General features: G+C 35.9%; 1 protein-coding gene across 4 annotated transcripts in view; it reads left to right on the top strand.

The window, feature by feature from the left end:
* The window catches only part of UBE2W (ubiquitin conjugating enzyme E2 W), an 84,326-nt gene extending 74,608 nt beyond the window's left edge, over window positions 1-9,718 (top strand). For all 4 annotated transcript variants that reach the window (XM_072604893.1, XM_072604892.1, XM_072604890.1 and 1 more), the window contains one exon: window positions 6,177-9,718. In XM_072604893.1, coding sequence (XP_072460994.1) covers window positions 6,177-6,190 — 14 coding nt within the window. In that variant the 3' untranslated portion in view covers window positions 6,191-9,718. The remainder of the gene's footprint in view (window positions 1-6,176) is intronic.
* Window positions 9,719-21,919: the final 12,201 nt, after the last annotated feature.

The following is a 21,919-nucleotide window of genomic DNA, read 5'->3' as shown; positions in this document are numbered from 1 at the left end:
TGATGTCTAGGCTCTTTTTTTGATCTTGGCTTTCAGGTAGTCCAATAATTTTTAAATGATCTTTCCTGAATCTGTTTTCCAGGTCAGTTGTTTTTCCTGTGAGATATTTCACACTGTCTTCCATTTTTTTCATTCTTTTGGTTTTGTTTTATAATTTCTTGATTTCTCATAGTGTCAATAGCTTCCATATACTCCATTCTAATTTTTAAGGTATTATTTTCTTCAGTGAGCTTTTGGACCCCCTTGGGCCCCTTTTGCCATTTCATTTAGTCTTATTTATTTTTTAAGATGTTATTTCCTGTTTTTTTTATTATTTTATTTGTTTTCAATTTTTTACAATCACTTCTATAAGTTTTAGATTTTCTCCTCCTCCCTTCTCTTTCCCTCCCCCATTCCTCCCTGAGATGTGTACAATCTTATATGGGCTCTACACATACATTCTTATTAAACACATTTTCACATTAGTCATGTTGCATAGAAGAATTAAAATGAATAGGAGAAACCATGAGAAAAATCAAAACAAAACAGGAGAGAAAATAGTCTGCTTCATTCTGAGGTCCAGTTCCATAGTTTTTTCTCTGGATGTGGAAGGCAATTTGCCTCAAGAGTCCATTGGGAATATTTTAGGTTAAGGCGTTATTTTCTTCAGTATTTTTTGGGGGGGTCTCCTTTATCAAGCTGTTGACTCGTTTTTTCATGGTTTTCTTGCAGCACTCTCATTTCTCTTCCCAATTTTTCCTCTACTTCTCTTGCTTGATTTTCAAAATCCTTTTTGAGTTCTTCCATGACCTGAAACCAATTCATATTTTTCTTAAAGGCTTTGGATGTAGGAGCTTTGACTTTGTTATCTTCTTTTGAGTGTACGTTTTGATCTTCCTTGGCACCAAAATAAGATTCTGTAGTCTGAGTTTTTTTCTGCTGTTTGCTCATTTTCACAATCAATAACTTGACTTTGTAACTCTTTATTAAGGTAGGTCTCTACTTCTAGTGTGGAGGGTGTACTGTCCCAAGCTTCAGGGGTTTTTGTGCAGCTCTTTTCAGAGATACATCTAGGGACCTGTAAGTTTTCAGTTCTTCTAAGGTGGTTTGGTCTAAGGAATGGTTATTTACTTCTCTCCTGGCCTGTGCTCTGGTCAGTGAGTGACCACAAGCACTCTTTTCTGCCCAGGAACTGTGAGGAGGGTTCTCTCTCCACTGCTGCTACAAGCTCTGCTATGCGAGTGTTCTTCCTTGCCCCAGGACTGCCACCCAGATCCAAGTATGGACAAAGCAACAGAATCCTGTCTCAGTGCCAGCAAATAAATCCCTATAATGTCCTTCTAATCAGTTGTTCAATACCCTTACTGTTTGTGGGCTGAGAACTCTGGAAGCTACTGCTACCACCATTGCCACTGTGGCCACCACCCTAGGGCTGTGCCAGGGCTGATCTGTGCTCCTCTCTCATCCAGGTCTGACAGACCTTTCCTATTGAATTTCTAAGTTGTCTTTGGTGTTTGTGGGTTGAGAATTCTAGAACTGCCTCAGCTGCCAGTGACTCAATCCCTTAAAGCCTGCTCTGGGTTTGCTGGGGTCCAGTCTGTGCCTGCATAGCCTGTGTTGGACTGTCTTCTTTTTGCTTTTCAAAGCAATTTCATAAGAAAGTTGCTAAATTCCTTGTTGAAATCCAAATATGTTGTCCCATCAGCATTCTCCTGTGTTAAAGCAAATGTGTCTTCTGTGACATGGTTTAATATTATTTTTAAATTTTTTGTTGATGTCCTTTTTTACATCACTTATTTTTAAACTAATGCGTCCTTTGTATGTAAGATAATTTTAAGCTTTATTGTGAAAAGTTATTGATATTCACATTCCAACACAACAAAAAAGAGGATTATGTATGAAACTGTGAAGTGGTTACATAATTTTTAAAGTGTATTAAATTTAACAGGGAAGAAATGAAATTGTTCTGTTGGTCATGACTTGAATAAAGAAATCATAAGGCATTTATTAAGGGATTACTGTGTGCCAGGTACTATTCTAAACACCAGGGATAAAAAAAGGTTTTTTTTTCTTTTTAAGGAAATAGTCTCTTCTTTCTAGAAACTTACTCTAGGGATAGACAATATCTGTAGGGGATGGTGACTGGAAAAAGAGTTTTGTTTTTGGAACATGCCAGAGGGGTGGGAGATGGGGTGAATTAGGGGTAGGGAGGAAGGTTTCCCAGCAGGAGTAGGCAGAGTAGATGACTAGATAGGATGTCTAGTGCCCAGGGTAAGCCAGTAGTAGGTATGTTGGGTCAAATGGGATAGTTTAATCATTTGAATATATTAAGTCAACATTTAAGAAAGTTGGAGATTAAAAAAAAAAGTTGGAGATAGAAAGGCTAAAAGAGTCTCTTCCCTCAGGGAATTCACAATCTGATTGGGGTGGGGGTGGGGATAGGGATGGAGAGTAGGCAAACAACTATGTCAAACAAAGAATAGGCTAAATTGGAGATAATCCTAGAGGGAAGGCTATATTGAGTAGTGAGAAAGTCTCCTTGTAGATGATGTGATATTAGATGAAGGACCAACACAACCTGTAAGTTAGTAACAGCTCCTCTCCTCCTCCTCTACCTTCTCTTCCTCCTCCCTTTCCTCTTCTTTCTCCCCCTCCGCGTTCTCTTCTCCTCTGGTGCTCGACCCAGTGGAAGGTACACTCCATGGCCAACAGCTGCGTTTTTTCCTCTGGGTTTATTGGCTGCATTTCTTGCTCAAAGATCGAGCCTTAAACCCAATTCACTCTGGAGCTTATAGACTGGGCAAGTCCCCACCCACCTAGCACAGAGTGGATGTAATAACTAAATAGTAATTGTTTCTTTTACCCAGGAACCCTGAGGGTCTTCCCTTCTCAGTTTGATTTTTGTTGTTGTTGGTTAAAGGGGCCGTCCCTTGAGCTACTTAAAGAAGCCTATTCAGTGAATGGGTGCCTCTCATTCAAAGTGAGAATGCTGTAGGACCTTAGCCTGAAAGGGCCAGGGTCTCCCATTGCATCCTGGGCCATCTCCAATCATCCTGATGAATATCAGGCCACTGGACCCAGATGGCTCAGGAGAAGAAAGTGAAGCTGGTGACCTTGCACAGCCCTCCCTCACCCAAATCAGTCAGCTGCAAGTTATGTCATCATCTTGGTGTCATGGTCCTCTTAGAGAATGAAGGACAAGCACAACAACAACAAAACAACAACAGTGATTTTAGCTGGGCTTGAAGGAAGCCCAGGAAGTCAGGAGGTAGGAAAAAGGAGGATGTTGGGGTTTTTTTTTATAAAAACAAACAATAATGGTCTCAGTGATATCTTTGAAATCTAATTTGTTTTGAACTCTCTCTAGTTCACCTTGATTTGTTTTCATTATAGGTCATGAATTTTTGTTTTGTTTATTCTTAAGGGTTCTTTACTTGCATTTTGTCTTTGGTTGCTAGTTCTTCCTACCCTATCTATATATTATCTACTTTGGTGAATGTAGTAAGGCAGGTTTTTTCCCCTTTTTTTCCCCTTCCCCCAACCCTTTTTTCAAATTAAAGTAATTTTGGTTAGATTTGAAAAATTCCAGGTAAATTCTTGCCAGCCTTTTTTAGAGGGATTCTTTCTTTGGCCCAAAGATTATCATTCTTATTTTTTAAGCCATGTTCCAGAAATACCTCCTTCAGGAGTTTATCTAATTTCTTAAGTTACAGGTCTTTAACTACTTTTTGCTGTAAGCTAAAGTTATACCTCAATGATGCTTTTTTATCTCGTTTCACTGAATACCCCTTGAATTCTACCACAAGCTTTTAGGCACTAAATCAAGATGGTAGAAACTACCATTACTTCCTAGAAGATAGATACTTATCTGCTAAAATATCTCACATCACTTCTGTCTTCTCATCATCTACCCTCACTCTAAAAAACAAGTAAACAACAAATAACAAAAAACCAAAACTAAACTAAAAACCCCCAATCTCCTTGTCCCATTCTTATTATCTGACCAAAAGATTGAATCTCTTTATTGGGATCTTTCAAAATGTTGCTGGTAATCCATGACAACCTTAATTTGATGTGTGACCTTACATTGAAAAGATGGGAACAATTTCTTCCTGCTACAGTATGTGTTCATTGATCCAACAAATAACTCTAATAAGATATTTGTCTTAAACTATGAAACTAGACATCTGCTACATATTATAGGCTATTCATTACAGTCAGGATGTCCATGGTTTCAATTTTTAAGAAAGTCCCTCTGTCTAGAGTCTGTAGAGTGTATTCCATCCTGCCCTTTATACTCAAACTCTTTAGCTTTGGAGAATCAATGGGATATTTCTCTCCTCTTCATACCAAAAAATCTCATGTTAGACCCAACTTCCTCTAAAGAATCTTATTTTGGTCTTACAACCAGTATTCTCTGCTTGACTTCTCATTTCTTACTATTATTAGTAGCCCAATTTCAGTTATCAAAGATAATTCAGTTTTATTTTTTTAGGAATCTCTGTCAAATGTAAGGTTCTTCCTCCAAATATGTATCCCCCCAACAGCTGATAACTCCCTTCTCAATCTAATTTATTAAATGTCTTTTAAGTACCTTTGTGCAAGGCACTGTATTAAATGCTTCAGAGCTTACAAAGCACAAGGGGAGGTAAAATGAATATATATGTATATATATATATGTATATGTATACATATATATATATATATATATATATATATATATATATATATATATATATATATATATATATATATATATACCCTAATACAAAATACACGTTTAACAAGAGCATGAATATATGCTCTCAAGTGCTTTGAGAGATTCAAGGCAGGAAGGGATCAGGAAAAGTATTTATGAGAGAGATAGAGAATGAATGCTCTCCAGGAGGGTGTTATGCAGATTCTGGGAGTTTAGAAGGTACAGTCCAAGTGTAGAGTATGAGTGGTTTATGTGAGGAGATCATAGCATATATGAAGAGGAATAGGGCTAGATCGCCGTTTACACTCCTTGACACACACACTTGACTGAGGAGAACAAGTTAGTTTCATTCCAACAGTTATGCTCCCTCTACTCATCAGCAGGATCAGAATTTAAAGGATTTGGTTCACAGGACTTTGTTAGACTTTCTGGAAGGTAGGTGCAGATTCACTGATCTTTGGTTCCCACTGAGCCATTCTTGCAGACTGACTATGTCAGCAATCTATCAATCCTGACCTACTGGTGACAGCAGATTATGTGTTTGAACAATAGTTTCACAGTTGTACCCTTGAGTTCTTTGAATTTCTTTGGTGGTATGCCGTCTTGTAATTAGTTCATTTTTCTTTAATAGGTAACCAAATTTTCTTTGGCCTCATAAACGGTTTCTCCTTCTTGTAACAGACTAAAAAAAGGGAGAAAAAAGCAGTTTGGCAAAACCAACCAATACAATAACTGAGTCTTAATAGTATATTTAATGTTTTACACCCACAGTACCCCAATTCTGTGCAAATTTTAATGAAACAGTCATTTCTGAAATTATGCATTCCACAAGAGATCTTTCTAAAGAAAGGTTGATAAACTCTGATTTTGGGCAGCTTTCACTTTTTCATTAACAATTCGACATATTCGTGATTTTTTCCTCTTCTGTGCATATATGTATTTGTGTATTTGTATAGAAAAGAAATATGCATAATTTGGATTTTTATTTCACTTAATTGTTTGTAGGGGTGGGAAACCTATGACCCCAAGGCCACATGTGGCCTTCTAGGTCCTTGGATACTGCCTCTTGACTGAGTCCAAGTTTTAGGGGAATTTGTTCTGTGAAGTTTGAATTCAGTCAAAGAGCCCACACTTGAGGACCTGGAGGGCCACATGTGGTCTTGATGCTGCAGGTTCCCCACCCCTGGTTTAGAGTGAGTATTGATAGCAAACTATAAATTGATTGGGCATGTGCTATCATTTCTCAAAAGACACAAAACAAGTTTCTTTTTGAGTGTTTGTGTAACTGTTTGATTTGTCAAATTAACATAATCAAGACAAACTAAAAATTGTTGCAAAATCAGATTGATTTAGAGAAGCAGGATCAAAGTAGGGCTACAAGTTTAAAGGGTTTTTTGGTTTTTTTTTTGCCTCCTGAAGTGATTTCTGTACTAGAATATTTTGTAAATATTTGTAAATATATTTTTTTAATATATTCTTCTCCTTTTTTTTCTTTAAGATGATACATGTTGATGCCACCATTGTGAACCTCCTAGCAGAAGATAGCCCTACTGAGAAAATGAGCACTTTGATCATTCAGTCTTTGAACTTTAACTTTTGACTGGAAGTGACCTATAGGCAATGAAGACTACTTCCTTTTTCTGCATTTTTACTCGTGTGCATTCTGGGCACGTGTTGATCGCTGGTTCAGTCCAGGCAACTGACATGCTTTATTAGTCATACAAGTATTAATGCAGGTGTCAGGAAATGTCAGAATAATTCCATTTTTTTATTTTTATTTTTTAAAGCTTTTGGAAAATGTCCAGGGCCTCCATGTGTTGTGCAATAACAATGACTTCTTGGCAGTTTTGAGACGTTCGTTGCTGGCAATGGACGTTGTTAACAGGAAATGTTTTACTCCTGCCACCAAATGATAAATGCATGAAAGGGCCTATGAAATGAGCTTATCAGTTATAATGGGATTATAAATAAAGTGAAGGATCCATCATAACTTCGAAAGTCATCCCAACCATTTAATATTTGGATTCTATGCACTGTGATCCTAAGGTTAGCAGCATGAATTAACATGCGTGTCTGTAAAGGACTGTAATGAAAGATCATTGCATATTTATTGAATTGTTTATATGCTGTCAGATTGTTTTGACATGAAAGGTTTTCGAGTAACATTGGCGGAGAGGTACAATATGTTATCCCTATGGTGAAAACAAATACATTTGTTGTATATGGTTACTCAGTCTCTGAAGTAAAGGTATGAGTAATATAGGGTATGAATGGTTTAATCAAGGCTTTATTTTGGAAGTAAGAAAAAAATGGCAGTAATCATTGAATTGCTGCAGTCCATGATTGGGCTTATAATTTGTACATTAAAAGCTTTTTCCAAGTAGATTACACTGTTACTTCCTGCTAGCCATCAGCATGAGCCCTGCTGCCTTCATAATATTTCATTTATTTATGTCTTTGAAAAATCCATACACCATTTTGTTTGTGGTCTCATTTCTTTTGTTATATTGTAAGTCAAGTTTGAATGTTGCAATATTTTAATTGAAAAACTTTGTCAAAATATTTTCTTGTACATTTTCTTTATCTGTAAGCACCATCTTGTCTTTTAATCCTGTACTATAAAGAAAGAAATACATTTTTGACAGAGGCTTAATGTTTTGACAAAAAAGTGTGGACATTTTTATTTAAGTTTAAACAACCAGAGTATAAGATGATATTTTTGTTTTTCTGTCTCACACAGCTGTAGTTTTTCCCCTTTTTTGGTGGTGGTTCTTCAGAAGCCTTTACATTTAGATGACTTTTCTACAAAAAAAAAATGTTGAAAGATAGGTTCAGTAATTGTCACCAATATTGTAATTTAATGATATTGCTACTAGGTTCTCTTTTAAGAAAATACTTAATGTATTTTATAAACTACCTTTAACACTTATGCAAAATCGGTTTCTACTGCAATGTTTTTACTAATGCCTTATTGTTGCACTCTGAAAAAATAAATCCTGTGGTGAATACTGGCTTTAATTTGGACCTTTAAAAAATGGTAATTGGCTGAAAGTATTGAAATATTACCCCCAAAAAATTAAATCTAGAATTGGCAAGAGGTATTCTAAGTACTGTTTTTAATCTATGTACAGTAATGATATTTTGTAACATTGTACATACTGTTAATTACATAAAACCTTACACTTTTAAAAAGTGTAATTTGCTGAACTCAGGTGTGGGTAGGCCTCATATTTTTGCTGTAGAAGTGTTGGATTTTTAAGAAAAAAATATGGCCACCAGATTATGGCTATTGTTAATTTAGCAACACTGCTAGTTTGCAACTTTCACCTTTTCTATTAAAAGTTTGCTTTAGATCTCATTTAACACTTAAAACTGTGTGGTGAAGCTAGATATACACAAGTTCTCAATGATCTTTATAATACTTCAACCAGTTGGCCTTTTTAGGGCCAATTATTTTTAATGCTTTGGAGCTACTATAATTTAGTTTTTAACTACTTTTAATATAAAATTTTGCAGCTGTAAATTAGTTAAATTATGTATTTTCATATTTTATCTGACTGCTTTATAGTACTTGGGTGACTTGACCCATCATTTCCTCCAAAATCTTTCCATTCTGCTGAATTCTCCCTCTTATGTTAGAAATATTTCTTGTGAAAATTGAAAGGACTTAGCCTTGCTATATTGTAGATTGAGAGGTAATATATAGGCTCATAGTAGCCTTTTGGCATAAGCAATGTTTAGATATACTTCTCTACCTACAGTCACCATAAAATGGTTTAAAGTGTAAATGGAAAAAATGTTATAAATGACCCAGTTGAAAATGAAAACTATGATTTAAAGAAAGAAGAATATGGTAAAATATTAAAAGAATAGTCAAAAACCAGCCACCCATAAAATAACATATAAGCAATCTGATTTAGAATTTTTTTATTATTCCCCAGAATTTAAAAATATGTAAAGAGCAAAAACATTAATTTCTTTACATCTTGTTTGCAGATTTGGTTGTTGATAAGTTGGCTTCACAAATATTTTGTATTTGCTGTATTATGATGAACTGGTTTATTTACTTCACTGTCCTAAACTAGGGCTAATAAATTGATTGTTTTGTGGTAGAAAATAATAGCTACTATTGTTAGTAATTTAATTGCCCATTATTTGGAAACTTCATAACTAGATGCTGTAACCAGAATACCAAGAAAATGTATATAATGTTAAAGAATGTGCTTCCTTCCCCTTTCCACATCTACTCCAAGATAAAGGCACCATTTGTTGCACAAGCCTGTAGAAATAATACTTTCTTATTTAGCATATGTATTTTTTGGAACATTCTTCTAGATTGCCAAATACTTAGCTAGTGCTACTTTCAGCTTATACATTATTTATGCATGCTTAAATCATGAGCATGGTGCCCTTTCAAAAAGCATTTTAAATATGTCAAATAGGCATTATTGCTATTGGAGGGCAAAGGGTGAGGTTATATTCACCTTCCCGGGAAAGAAAATTTTTTTAGTACATTTTGGGACTGTTCTATAAGGATCTAATTTTTGCAACTAAAGGACCTTTTATATCAAAGAGTATAGAAAGCTACTTTTCTCCTAGAAGAAAAGGCTGAGATCTTAAGTATGATATAAATTCATTCTGGGGGAAATGTCTTCCATTGTTTTGAATAGATCAATATTTGGCACAAAGAATAATTAGAATATTTCATGAGTAATTCTCTGGGTTTTTTATACCTACATCAAAATATTTCCAAAGGTCAGATGCCTATTTTGGGCACGTACTCCTCAGATTCTAAAATAGGGACCCAATGGCTGCATAATTGCTCCTAAACCACACCAAAGATAATGGAATCATTGAAGTTATTTGGAAGCAGACTGTTACTGTTCATGTACACTTTTATTACTACTTGTTGCTGATATTCAACTTTAAATACCTGTTTCCAAGAATTAAAAATTGTTGGAATTTCTTGCTAAAAATAGAAGAGCTAAGGAGAGGTAATGTTTGTTTAATCTGTTTTAAATAAAGAATTCAGTGTCACTAGTCCTAAGTTTTTATGATTCCTGCTGCTTATATTTCTTGACTTCAATTTTTATTGGATTTTAGTTTACTTTTTTCACCTTTGCTGAATGCTAGAAAGTCAATATTAAAGTTTGTATTTCCTTTACACGACATTTAAATGTAACTTAAATGAATTTTCTGATAAGTGAAACCCACTCATAATTTAATTTTTTCTTATTCATGCTTGTTCATTTTCAACCCAATTGCTTACTAAGTTGTAACTCTTGTTATAAGCTTGTTTGACTCTATACCAATTGGCTTCACACTGCCTTGCTATTTGAGTTTATGTCCTCTTTTTATAGGTTTTGTGTGTCCTCCCAAATTGTCACATCTTGCTACTCTTGGCTCTTTATACTCCTAGTTGCCCCCTTCAAATCAGCTATGAGATCCAGATAACTGAACTTGTTAGAATCATGTCTAAAATATACTGGCCTATGAGTGAGAGCCTCAGTTTCTCTCATGAGCAGACAACATAGGGTTTATGTAGAATGCTGGCTTAGAGTTAAGAAGTCTTGAGTTCAAATTCTGCTTTGGCCACTTATTGGCTTTATGTTACTGGGAAAGTCATTTAAGCTCTCTGTGTCAGTTTCCACTTTAAAATAAGGGATTTGGACATGATGGTGTCCAGATTCCCTTCTATCTCAAGATCTATGATCCTATGAAGCTGTTAATCAACTCCAGTAACACATTATATATGTACTCAAAAAATGTGCATTTATGATCATAGTAATTTGACATTTGGAGTGTATCTTAAGGATATATTCCAAGCTTCTCATTTTACAGATGAGGAAACACTCCTGGACATAGAAATGACTTGCCAGATAATTCCTGTATATCCCAAACCTTAAACTCATGTCATTTGTACCACTTATGCTCTTGTGGTTTTGTATCATAATTTGTATGTAAACTCAGTGAGAATAAAGTCAGTGCCTTTTGTTTTCTGTCATTTTCAGTCATGTCCAACTCTTCATGACCCCACTTGGGGTTTTCTTGGCAAAGATAGTGGAATGGTTTGCCATTTCCTTCTCTAGCTTATTTTATAGATGTAGAAACTGAGGCACAGGATTAAGTGACTTACCCAGGGTCACATGGCTAGTAAGTGTCTGAAGCCATATTTGAACTCAGGAGGGAAGAGCTCCTAACTCCAGGCCAGGCATTCTATCCACTGTGTCACCTAGCTGTCCTAGTGCCTTACCTAATCTCATTCATTTCTCTCTATCGTATAATAATAAGTAATTGAATGCTGAACAGATCAAAGACTTGCCAGTACACTTTCTGCCACACCCCTATTAGAATACTGTGGCTTGAACACTATACTTTTCAAGCCCCACCAGTCAGTTGTAGAGAGGGCTACCCTAATTCTATGTCAAAATACACATCTGTCCCTAGGAACGTGGCCTGCTTCTGTAAAAATAATCAGAAATGCTGTCAAAACCTTGTTTCAGATCCCACTATCTTCCAACTTGATATGATGACATTTGTCAGGTGGCCTGGATCTGCACGAACCAAAGGGTGTTTCCTGGCCCAGCACCTGGATCATAAACTGAGCCAAATAAAGAGTTTTGTAGAGTACCCACAAAATAAAAAAACTCATGGTTCATAGGTTAAATTGGAATTGGTTAAACTGTGGATGAGATTAAATATTTGACAGCTGATTGAATACATGTTGAGTGAAATAAAATGAATTCACTTTCATATACAGTATTGCAATTAATCTTTGCCTTTTCTTGTTAAAAATCATTCATAGTATATAGGTCTCTCATTTATTGACCACCTTATTGTGTGTGTGTGTGGGTATATATAGATATGTGTGTGTGTGAGGGTATATATATGTATGTGGGTGTATATATATATATATATATATGTGCCATATATATTGAAATTTCTAGAAGATTAAAGTTTTGAATTGGTCAAACTAATACAGATAAGAATAGACACCTTAAGCCTTACAATTGGATGTGGATAAAGAAATGCCTTTCCATGTAGTGAGTATATAATTTTTCTTTACAAAATACACATATAAAACTTAGAATCTTAGGGTGCTTTTTAAAATTTTATTTAGATTATAAGAATAGAGCTTATTGGCTCACTAAAGATTTGTTGTCTTATTTCAGCTGAGACTTCAGTGCGAGAAAACATTTTTTTTCTTCCCTAATTGTTTCTGTCACATTTAGCCACCACTGCTGCCGTTTCAAAGCTTGTCATCTTTCTTCAGCCTTGCTCACCTGCTTATACCTGAGGACCTCATCTCTACCAAGAAAAGAATTAATGAACTCTTTTTCCATATCATCCTCCTAGTTCCACAGATTTCTCTTCTTGCCAAGGCCACATGCATTCTTGATCCAGTCTCCCCTGTCTTCTACAACAGGTAGCCCTCTTTACTTTATTTTCAGTCTGTTCTTATCCATTCTTTCCCTGCTGCCTACAGACATGTCCAAGTTTTTTCCATCTCTAATAAGTTCTTTGTAGACCTTACTCTTTCTTCCAACTGTATCTCTCCTCTTTTCTCATAGGAAATCCTAGGAAAATCTGTTGCTTCCACTTCATATCCTATCCTTTCACTCTTCTAAACCTCATAAGTCAGGTGAAATTGTTCTCTCCAAAATTAGCAATGATCTCTTAATTACCAAATTCAATAGCTTTTTCTTAGTCATCCTAAATCCATTGCAGCATTTGGCATTGGACTATTTTCTTAATATTCTCTTCTGGGTTTTTCTGTCAGTTCTCTCTTGATTTTCCTCCTGCTTATCCGACTACTCTTCATTTTCCTTTTGCTAGCATGGAGAAGCATTGTGCAGTCAATAGTTGCTGGAGTTGAAGTCAAGAATACCCGGGTTTGGATTATGCTTTAGATACCAGTTCTGTGACCCTTGATAAGTCACCTTCTCTGGACCTGAGTTTCCTAACCTAAAAGTGAGGGAGTTGGACTTTGGGCTATTAAGGTCCCTTCTAGTTCAAAATCTATGACTATCATCCACAACCTCACTCCCAGGTATGGGTGTAATTAAGGCTCTGTCCTGGACCTTTTTCTCTTGCTGATCTCATTGTTGTTCATGAGTTTAATTATTTCAGTGCTGATGACTCTCAGATGTATGTATCTACCCTTATTTTCTCTCATGAGCTCTTGGCATACATTGTTGGACATTTGAAACTGGAGAGTATATCAAAGTTAACATGACCAAAACTGAACTTAACTTTTCCCCTACATTTCTCTTTCAAATTTTCCTTTTTTTATTAAGTACACCATTATTTCAGTCACAGGTTCAACTCATCCTCACATAAACTAATCAGTTGTTAGATCTTGTTTCTATCTCTGTATCTCACATATGAACCCTCTCTCTATTCGTATAGCTACCATCTTCACTTTTTGCCTAGAACAAGGGTTGGCAAACTGGCCCATGAACTAAGTGCAGGCCACTTTGTTTTTGTGTAGCCTGTGAGAGTTAAGAGTAGTCTTCAATTTTTAAGTAAAGTTTTAATGTATTTTAAAATGTAAAAATCATCGTAAGCCATGGGCTGGATTTAGTCCTCAGGCCATAGTTTGCTGACCCCTGACCTAGAATTTTCCAGACATCTATTTGCCTTAACCCTCTTCCCCATTCCAAAAACAGTACAATTCTACAGAGGGAAAAATGGACCTTTAGTCAAATAAAGGACTTCCACACATTCCTGATAAAAAAAGAGCAGAGCTGAATAGATACTTGGAATTGCAAACAGGATTCAAGAGAAATATAGAAAGGTAAATGCATTTGAGCAATTGAAACCATTCCATTTTCCCAATTAAAATTACTAACAATGTCTTTAAGAGTTACAGAAAGGTTAAAATAAAGCATTAGGGTTAATATTTTGATGATCTTAAGAGAAAAAAGGGGAGGGGAAAATAGAGAAGGAAAAAGGGAGATAAGGGGTGGACTGTTATCTCACATAGAGTATCAGGGAAGACTCCAAACAGGAAAGATAAGGGAGAGGCCAACACATGAGCCTAACTTGTCTGAAGTGACCAGAGGACAGTTGAACACATGCCCATATTTGAAAGTTTTTGGTTAGAAAGACATGAAATAAGATAATTAGGAAAAAGGGTGAGGCTAAGGAAGGGGTTGGGAATTTGGACATAAGGAAAAGTCCAACTTCTGAATGTGTGCTGGGGATAAGAGCAAGAGGAGTAAAAAAATCTCATATTGTGAGTGTTGAGCACACTTATCTCAGTACCCTCTTTGTAAAGTAGTGAGAAAAGGGGAAATACATGTTAGGATAAAAGGAAATACATAATGATGTATGGGAAATATGAATGGGATGAACTTACCTATAAAGTACTAATTCCTTTTTCTTCCTTTTAGTTATTGAATTCTTCCTTTTTTTCACTCCGTTAAGTGTTAATTAAAATTCTTCTCCCCTCTTCTCTCCTTCAACTTCTGTTAGATTTTTTTTCATTTTCCATGACTTTTCTAAAAATGATTTCTTTATCTTGTTATCTTCATAATTATCTCTTTTCTATTCTAAACTTTTATTTTTTGATTCATGGCCTTAATTATTTTTATTCCTTCTCTTTATGTTCCTTATGTAAATAAAGCATCTAATATTCCAAGTTTTGCTTTGTAGAACTCAGTCCCTTCCCCCTCCTCTCTTTTTCTCACTTGTACACATATTGGGTCCTTTGTGATGTAGTGAGGATAGAAGCATTGCCACATGGTAGACATTTTTCTGTTGCTCAAACTGGGTAGTTCAATTTTACCCTCTTCTTGCTCCATGATAATTTCCCCTCATTTTCCATGGAATCTCTTCTCTGTGTTCATGCTTTCCAACCCTTCTGGGTGCTGGTTGAACCTAGTAGATTTAATTTTCCTTTGCTTGAGGCAGGATATTGTCCATGGAGGCACAGCAGCCAGAGAAAGGGGTTTCCCTGAGCATTAAATCCCTCTAGATTGGCAAGATCCCCAAAACAGAATATTCCCCATCAGAGAAATGCGTATTCAGTGCATCCCCCACCTACTGCTACTACCGAGTCAAGATGTGCCTCTTCCTATTCTGATTCCTCTCTTTGCCACCTCACTCATTTTCTAATATTGGAAACTATAGGAGGAACTACAGAAGTTATTTTCCCTTGATCAACATTGACTTGATTAGTGTATGTCCAACATTACTCTCTCCACCTTATATACAGTTTGCCATTGTACAGTTCAATCCTACAAATATATTGATTCATCTGGAAGAGAGGGGAGGTGGTGTTTGTTAGCTTTAGTCCATGGTGTTTCAAGCCTGTTCCTCCACTAATACTTCTGTTTTCCTAACTTAGACTTTCATCTTTATCTCCATGTATACATTCAGAAAGAAATCTCTTCATGATGCTTCTGTAATTTTTTTTACCTAATAGGTATTTTTCTTTTTTTTTAGTTTTTTCCTCTTAATAATTTTTATAGATGGTTTAATTTATGTCATCGCACAGTCCTATCTCTCTTGTGTTTCTGTTGTTTGAGAAATTTGCAAGTCGAATAATCTCACTTTTTTTGGTAGGATTACTTCAAATGCTTCCCTTATTATTCTTTTCTTCTCTTTGATAAGTAGACTTAGGTTATCAGTGCACGTAATTTGGGTGGCATTTGAGCTTCTTTGCTTTTCAAAATATTCCGTTCCCTTCTATAGATCCTGGTGGGTGTATAATGGTCTTATTTTATTCAAATTTTTTTTACTCTATATTTCAAGGTCTTTCTCCTAGTCTGCTGTAGAAATTGTTGTCATTGGAATTGTTAAGTTTAACCACTTTTATTTTTCTTGCATTTGGGTTTTGGGTTTGTTTTTGTTTTTTCTGGAGGTAATGGATTCTTTCAACTTTTTTTTCATCTTTTTTTCTGTAGTGAGAATTTCTTGGCTATTTTCTTATATTATTTCTTTCATTATGATTTGAAGATTTTTTGACTTAGAACAAGATAAAAATATGGTGAAAAAGCACAATCCAACAATGTGTTGATTACAAGAAAGACACTTCGTACAGAGTCACACTGAGTTCAAATGTGTGGCAACAGCAAAATCTATTCTGCTTCAGATCAAGTGAAAAACCCAAAAAAACAACCCAGAAGTAGCAATCCTAGTCTTGTAAGAATAATTTACAGGAATTTACAGGAAGAAATTAAGAGTAAAATTATAATAGCTGGAGATCTCACAGTATCACATTTCAGACCTTCACAAATCTGACCAAAAGAAAGAAGTTAAGAATCTAAATAATATTTTGGAAAAGTTAGATATGATAGAGCTCTGATAACTGCTACATGGAAATAGGAGGTAATATACATACTTTTTCAGCTGTGGTTAGAACTTTTGTAGAAATTGACCATGAATTAGGGCATAAAAACTTCACAAAGGTCAAAATATTAAATGTACCCATTTACTGACTACAGTGCGAGAAAAATTATTTTCAACAAAGGACCTCTGAAGAAAGGATTAAAAAAAAATTGGAGACTAAACACAATCCTAAGGAATAGGTGAGATACAGAGAAAATCATACATATATTAGATAATTTCACCCCTCCCCTCCAAAAACTGAGGACAACTGGAGAACATACCAGAATCTGCAGAATGCTGTCAAAGCAGTCCTTAGGGGAACATTTATATCTCTTAACACTTCAATCAACAAAAGAGAAAAAAACATTAATTGGGTATACAACTAAAAAAACTAGAAAAGAAACTAATTTTAAAATGCCAACTAAGCATCAAAAATGGATGTTCTGAAACAAAGTTGGATGAACAAAATGAAATTAAAAAATATGTTGATTAAAGTGTTTTTTAACAGTCTAAACCAGGTTAAGAGTAACTGACAGGCCTCAAAGCTGTTGATGAGTTAGGACAGGGGTTGGGAACCTGTGTCCTTGAGACCACATGTGGCTTTCTAGGTCCTTGGGTACAGTCTTTTGAAAGAGTCCAGTTTTTATAGTACAAAACCTTTTATTAAGGGGGTTTGTTCTGTGAAGTCTGGATTCAATCAAAGGGCTGCACTTGAGGACCTAGACAGCCACATGTGGCCTCGAGGCCACAAGTTCCCCACCGAGCCAAGCATATGTAGACTTTCCCCAAAGGAATGAACACTAAAAATGAGACTGGTAAAGAGTAAACACTGGTAAACACCACCCAACCCTCCCCACAACTATCCCAACAAAGATCTAGGAGGAGCATCTGACTGAAAAGTGATCAGACAATCTAAGGGAAAAACACAGTAAGTTACTTTTTTCTAGCCAGGAAAACATGAACTAGCAAGTAATTGTGTCCATCTGATCCCAGAGGTGCATTGCAGATACAGTATGGATTTATGAGGAAGCCTGGGACAAGGCCCTGGGCTTACGTGCAACCCTGGTCCCGGGCAAGGAGTCACAGATCCAGCAGGGTGTGGGCCTAACCTTGTGTACCTTGTGGGAACAAGATGAAGAACATGCTGCTGTGTCGCTACTACCCTAGAGCTGATTGAGAGACCTACAGGTAGGTGAGGACTGCCCTGGGACTGTGTTCCAGCACATGGGGTAGTTGTGGATCCAACAGATTTGTTCAGATGTGATCTGAAGTTATATTATGGATAAAAAGCAAGAACAGAAGGGAGCAGGAGCTCTGTGACACTCACCAGAAGATGGGCAGGGACTTTGCTCCTGAGAACTGTCTGTTGACTGTTGCTGAGTGGTCAAAGTAGGGAGTTCAGACCAAGGAGAAGTTGAGTTATGAGTTATAGCTCATAGGTTCAGATAACTCACAAGTTATTTTTATACCTCATAAATCAATAAACACTACAAAACAGTGCCTGATTTATTGTTTTGTTGTTTGTTGAGACTTAAGAAAATGATGGAGAAAATGTTGATAACGCAGATTAACTTAGAAATACATTCTTTTTCCTAGAGAGCTACTTGCTAAACATTTACTGGCATAATGATGCAGGGGTACTTATCTCAGATAATTGATGCTCACAAATAGATTACACATACAAGGGAGGAGTGGAAGGGAAGAACCTGTAAAACTTGAACTTCACTTTCATTTAAACTGGTAAAAGGAGGGTAGAACATACAAAAAACAAATAATTTTGTGTAGAAATTTATTAAGATCAGTACAGTGGAATGGAGAGAAAGGAGAGAAAGGAGAGGAAGGGATAAAGAAAGTAGATTGGGGAAGGAACTGATAATAAGCTAAACAAACTTATTTTGGTGGGTGAATCATGAAGGGGAATTTAAATGGAAAGCAAGGAAGGCTAAGAAACTAATTCAATTCTGGGAAAAAGGGAAGAGAAGAAAGGAGCAGAAACATTACATAAATCATGGGGTAAGTGCTGAGCACACTCCTCTCATCATCTGTGTAAAGAGGGAGTAAGGAACAAAGTGAAGAAAAAGTCTAAGACTGAAGGAAAATATACAAATGATCATAACTGTGAATGAGATGAACTTATCTATAAAACATAAGGGGATAGCAGAATTTATCAACTTATTTATAGGAAATATACTTGAAAGATAAAGACCCACAGAATTAAAATAAGCGACTAAAGCAAAATTTATTGTGCTTTGGGTGAACTCAAAGCAGGGGTAACAATCATGATCTCAGACAAGGCAACAGATAGATTTGATTTTAAAAAATTAAACAGAAATTACAATCTTCTGAAAGGTATCTTCGACAAAAACCAAATGCTAATACTTAGCATACATGCTAAGTTGTAACTGCCATAACGTTAAAATAAAGGAAAAGCTATACAAATTATAAGGATACATGGACAGTACAACTATCATAGCTGGGGACCTCAGTGTAGCTCTCTCAGACTTAGTGAAATCTATCAAGAGAGTCAGGAAGACTCATCTTTCTAAATTCAAAGTCAGCCTCAGACACTTACTAGTTGTGTGACCCTAGGCAAGTCACACTGCCTAGGCAAACGCTGTTTGCCTCAGTTCCTCTTCTGTAAAATGGACTGGAGGAGTATTTTTACCATGAAAACCCCAAATGAGGTTTAGGCAGTTTAGAAGAGTTAGGCAGGACTGAAAAGACTGAACAACAACAACAAATGACAAAATTTAACTATGTATTAGACGTAGAAACTAGATGCATAAAAACATAAACATATCTTCTACTGACCACAGTTTAATAAAATTATATTAAACCAAAGGCTGTTGATTTAGAACTAAATAACAATCCTAAAGAATTGGTGGACCAAAGAATAAATCATAGAAACAAAAGATAATTTTATTCAAGATAATAATAACATGAGAACATACCAAATTTTTTTTTTTTTAGATCAAGCCCTAGTAGTCCTTAAGGGGAAATTTCCATGGCTAAACGCTTTCCTCAACAACAAAGATAAAAAACAGACCATATCACTAAAACAACATAAAAAAGATCCTATTAAATACCAAAATGTAAATTCTGAAAATTGCAGAAGTGATAAAAAAAAAATCAGAACTTGGAACTCATTTTTGGTGGGAAAACAATACAATAAATAATTAGCTTATTAGATTTTTAAAAAGAAAACCCACATTACTTGTACCAAAAATAGAAAAGAATTCATAATGAATTAAAAAAAATAAAGGGAAATATTAAAAACTATTTTACCAAACTATATGCCAATAGAATAGACAGCTAAAGTGAAATAAGTGTACAGATCGGTTATGACTACTGTGTGTATAAATAATGTGGAATTTGTTTTAGTGCAAATTATAAAACCAAGTCACACTTTTTAATGCAAGTTGTTTCAATTAATGTGACACATATGAACTAGTAAAAGGTTGTAAAATGCTACTCTGTCATTGATATGACCTTGTCTGTCATCAAGTATAGATATGGGATACTGCTGTATATAGCATTACCAACTGTTGTGTTAGTTTCTTTTTAAAGAATCCTTAACAAAATAGACAAAAGTAAAAAGTTTTCAATGGAAACACTGCCAGGGCAGTCTTGTTATTACATTAGAATAAAAATTCTTTGTAATTTGAATAACATGAACATAGTCATAGTAAAGCAAAATAGGACAAGATGTTGGAATAACAATCTACAGTATGGAATGTTATAAAACACAAAACAAAAATATAAGCAAAATTGCATCTTTTATGATTTATAAACAGCTACAAAGAATAGAAGTTATAATGATAGAAATGGAGTGTCTTTTAGCTTCATGAATTGAATGCAACCTGTTGTGGTATCTAAGTTGATATCAAGATTCTTCCTGTGCTGCCACACATTTGGTGTCCACTGGCCCACGTGCCAACCCTTATCCCCTGTCTGGGAGAACCATCAGGGGGATGATCACAAATTTTGCTGCTTTTGAGGCTTCTGCTGAAGCTCTGCCTCTTCCTTTCATAGGGGATGGATAAGGCCTGCTCCTACTTTTATCCACGGATGCAGTTTTGCTACCAAGTAGGCTAAAGGATCTCCTTTCTTCTAAGTGAGTTCACAATCACCATAGCTGTGTGGAGACACTTTTACTTCCCCCATGTCCTTAGAAAGTAGGGCACCTCCCAATAATTCCACCCCAAAGTCTCCCAACCCCTCTATGGGAAGGAGTTATGTGAACCAATCTGGGGAAAAGAGACCTGTTAGTTTAGGGGATCCTGATCCCTTTTTCTAGAATATACAAAGACCCATGAGCAAGAAGAGGCCTTGAAGCCTGCAAGACTTTACACAGAGAGTAGAATGAGGAAGGCCTTTAAAGATGATGATACCAATAATATAGGTAAAATTGTGTTCGTCCTTTGTTGCTGAAGAAGACCATGCCATTAGAGAAATGATGACATGACTTGCATTTGACTTTGTTTTGAGTGGGGGAGGGCTGTGCTGGTCATCAGCCTCACTTCTTCTCCTGAGCCATCTGAATCCAGTGACCTGATATTCCTCAGGATGACTGGAGATGGCCCAGGATGCACTGGGAGACCTTGGCCCTTAGGCCAAGGTCTTTACAGGTACTCACTTAGGGTGAAGCAATGCCCATTCATTGAATAGGCCTGTTTAAGAAGTAGCCAGGGCATGGCCCCTTTAATGAGGTCAAGAAAAAGGAAGACATCAGGTTGGGTGGGAAACAGCAAGAGTTACTATTGATAATCACTGTAAAGCTAGGAAGGTCCAGAGGAGCCCTTAGGCAGGGGCCCATTGGAGTCCCAGTTTCAGAGTGCAGTAGGTTTAAGGTTTTGAGAGAGGACAGGACAGAAGAAAGGAGAGGAGAGGAGCCAGTGAAACATCTTTTGGCCATCCAAATTTACCCTCCTTTGGAGACCAGAAGGAAGGGGAGGAGGAGGCAGACAGGAGAGGAGACAGGAGAGCTAAAATAATAGCAGTTAGATGGTGCCATGGATAGAAGTCAGGCCTAGAGTCAGAAAGACCTAAGTTCAGATCCAGCTTCAGACACTCACCATATGTATGACCCTGGGCAAGACACTTAACCTTTCTGCTTTAATTTCCTCATCTGCAAAATAGGATTGATAATAATACCTACCTCTCAGGATTTTTGTGAAGATCAAATGAATATAATAATTGTAAAGCACTTAGCACAGTGCCTGGCACATAGTTAGTATTATATAGTCAGAATATATTTTATATAGTTATATGTTAACAAAACTGAAAACACAAAAGAGGAATACTTTGAAAAATATAAAATACTCAAACTATCAGAAGACCAGAAGGAAATCTTAAATAACCCAATCTCAGAAAAGGAAAAAGATATAGCTATAAAGGAGCTACCAAAGAGAAGGGAGAAACTTCTGATCCTGATGTATACAAAGGAAAATTCTATCAAACTTTTAAAGAATAGTCTCCATACTTCACAAGTTACTCAAAAGTCGAGAGGGCACCTTTTCAGAATCTTTTTATGAGTCAAATATAGTCTCAGTATCCAAACCAGGGAAAGATAAAACATGGAAAGAAAACTGTAAGCCGATATAATTAGCAAACATTGACTCAAAAATTTTAAACAAAATTTTATACCAGGGTACATGGATGGTTCAACATTAGGAAAGCAATCAAATAATCATATTAAAAACTAAAGCATCCCAAGCCACATGATCATCTCAATAGATGTAGAAAAAACTTGAAAAAGTACAGCACTCTTTTATTCTAAAAACTCTACAAAGATTAGGCATAGAGGGACCTTTTAAAAAATATATCATGAAAAGCATCTATCTGAAAGTAAAAACAAGCATCATAAACAGTGAGGATATACTAGAATCTTTTCTAATAAATTAGGTA

The sequence above is a fragment of the Notamacropus eugenii genome, chromosome 4 (genome assembly GCF_028372415.1).
Source record: "Notamacropus eugenii isolate mMacEug1 chromosome 4, mMacEug1.pri_v2, whole genome shotgun sequence".
Classification (NCBI taxonomy): domain Eukaryota; kingdom Metazoa; phylum Chordata; class Mammalia; order Diprotodontia; family Macropodidae; genus Notamacropus; species Notamacropus eugenii.
Note: the sequence above shows the minus strand (reverse complement) of the source record. Positions and strands in the feature narration are given on the sequence as shown.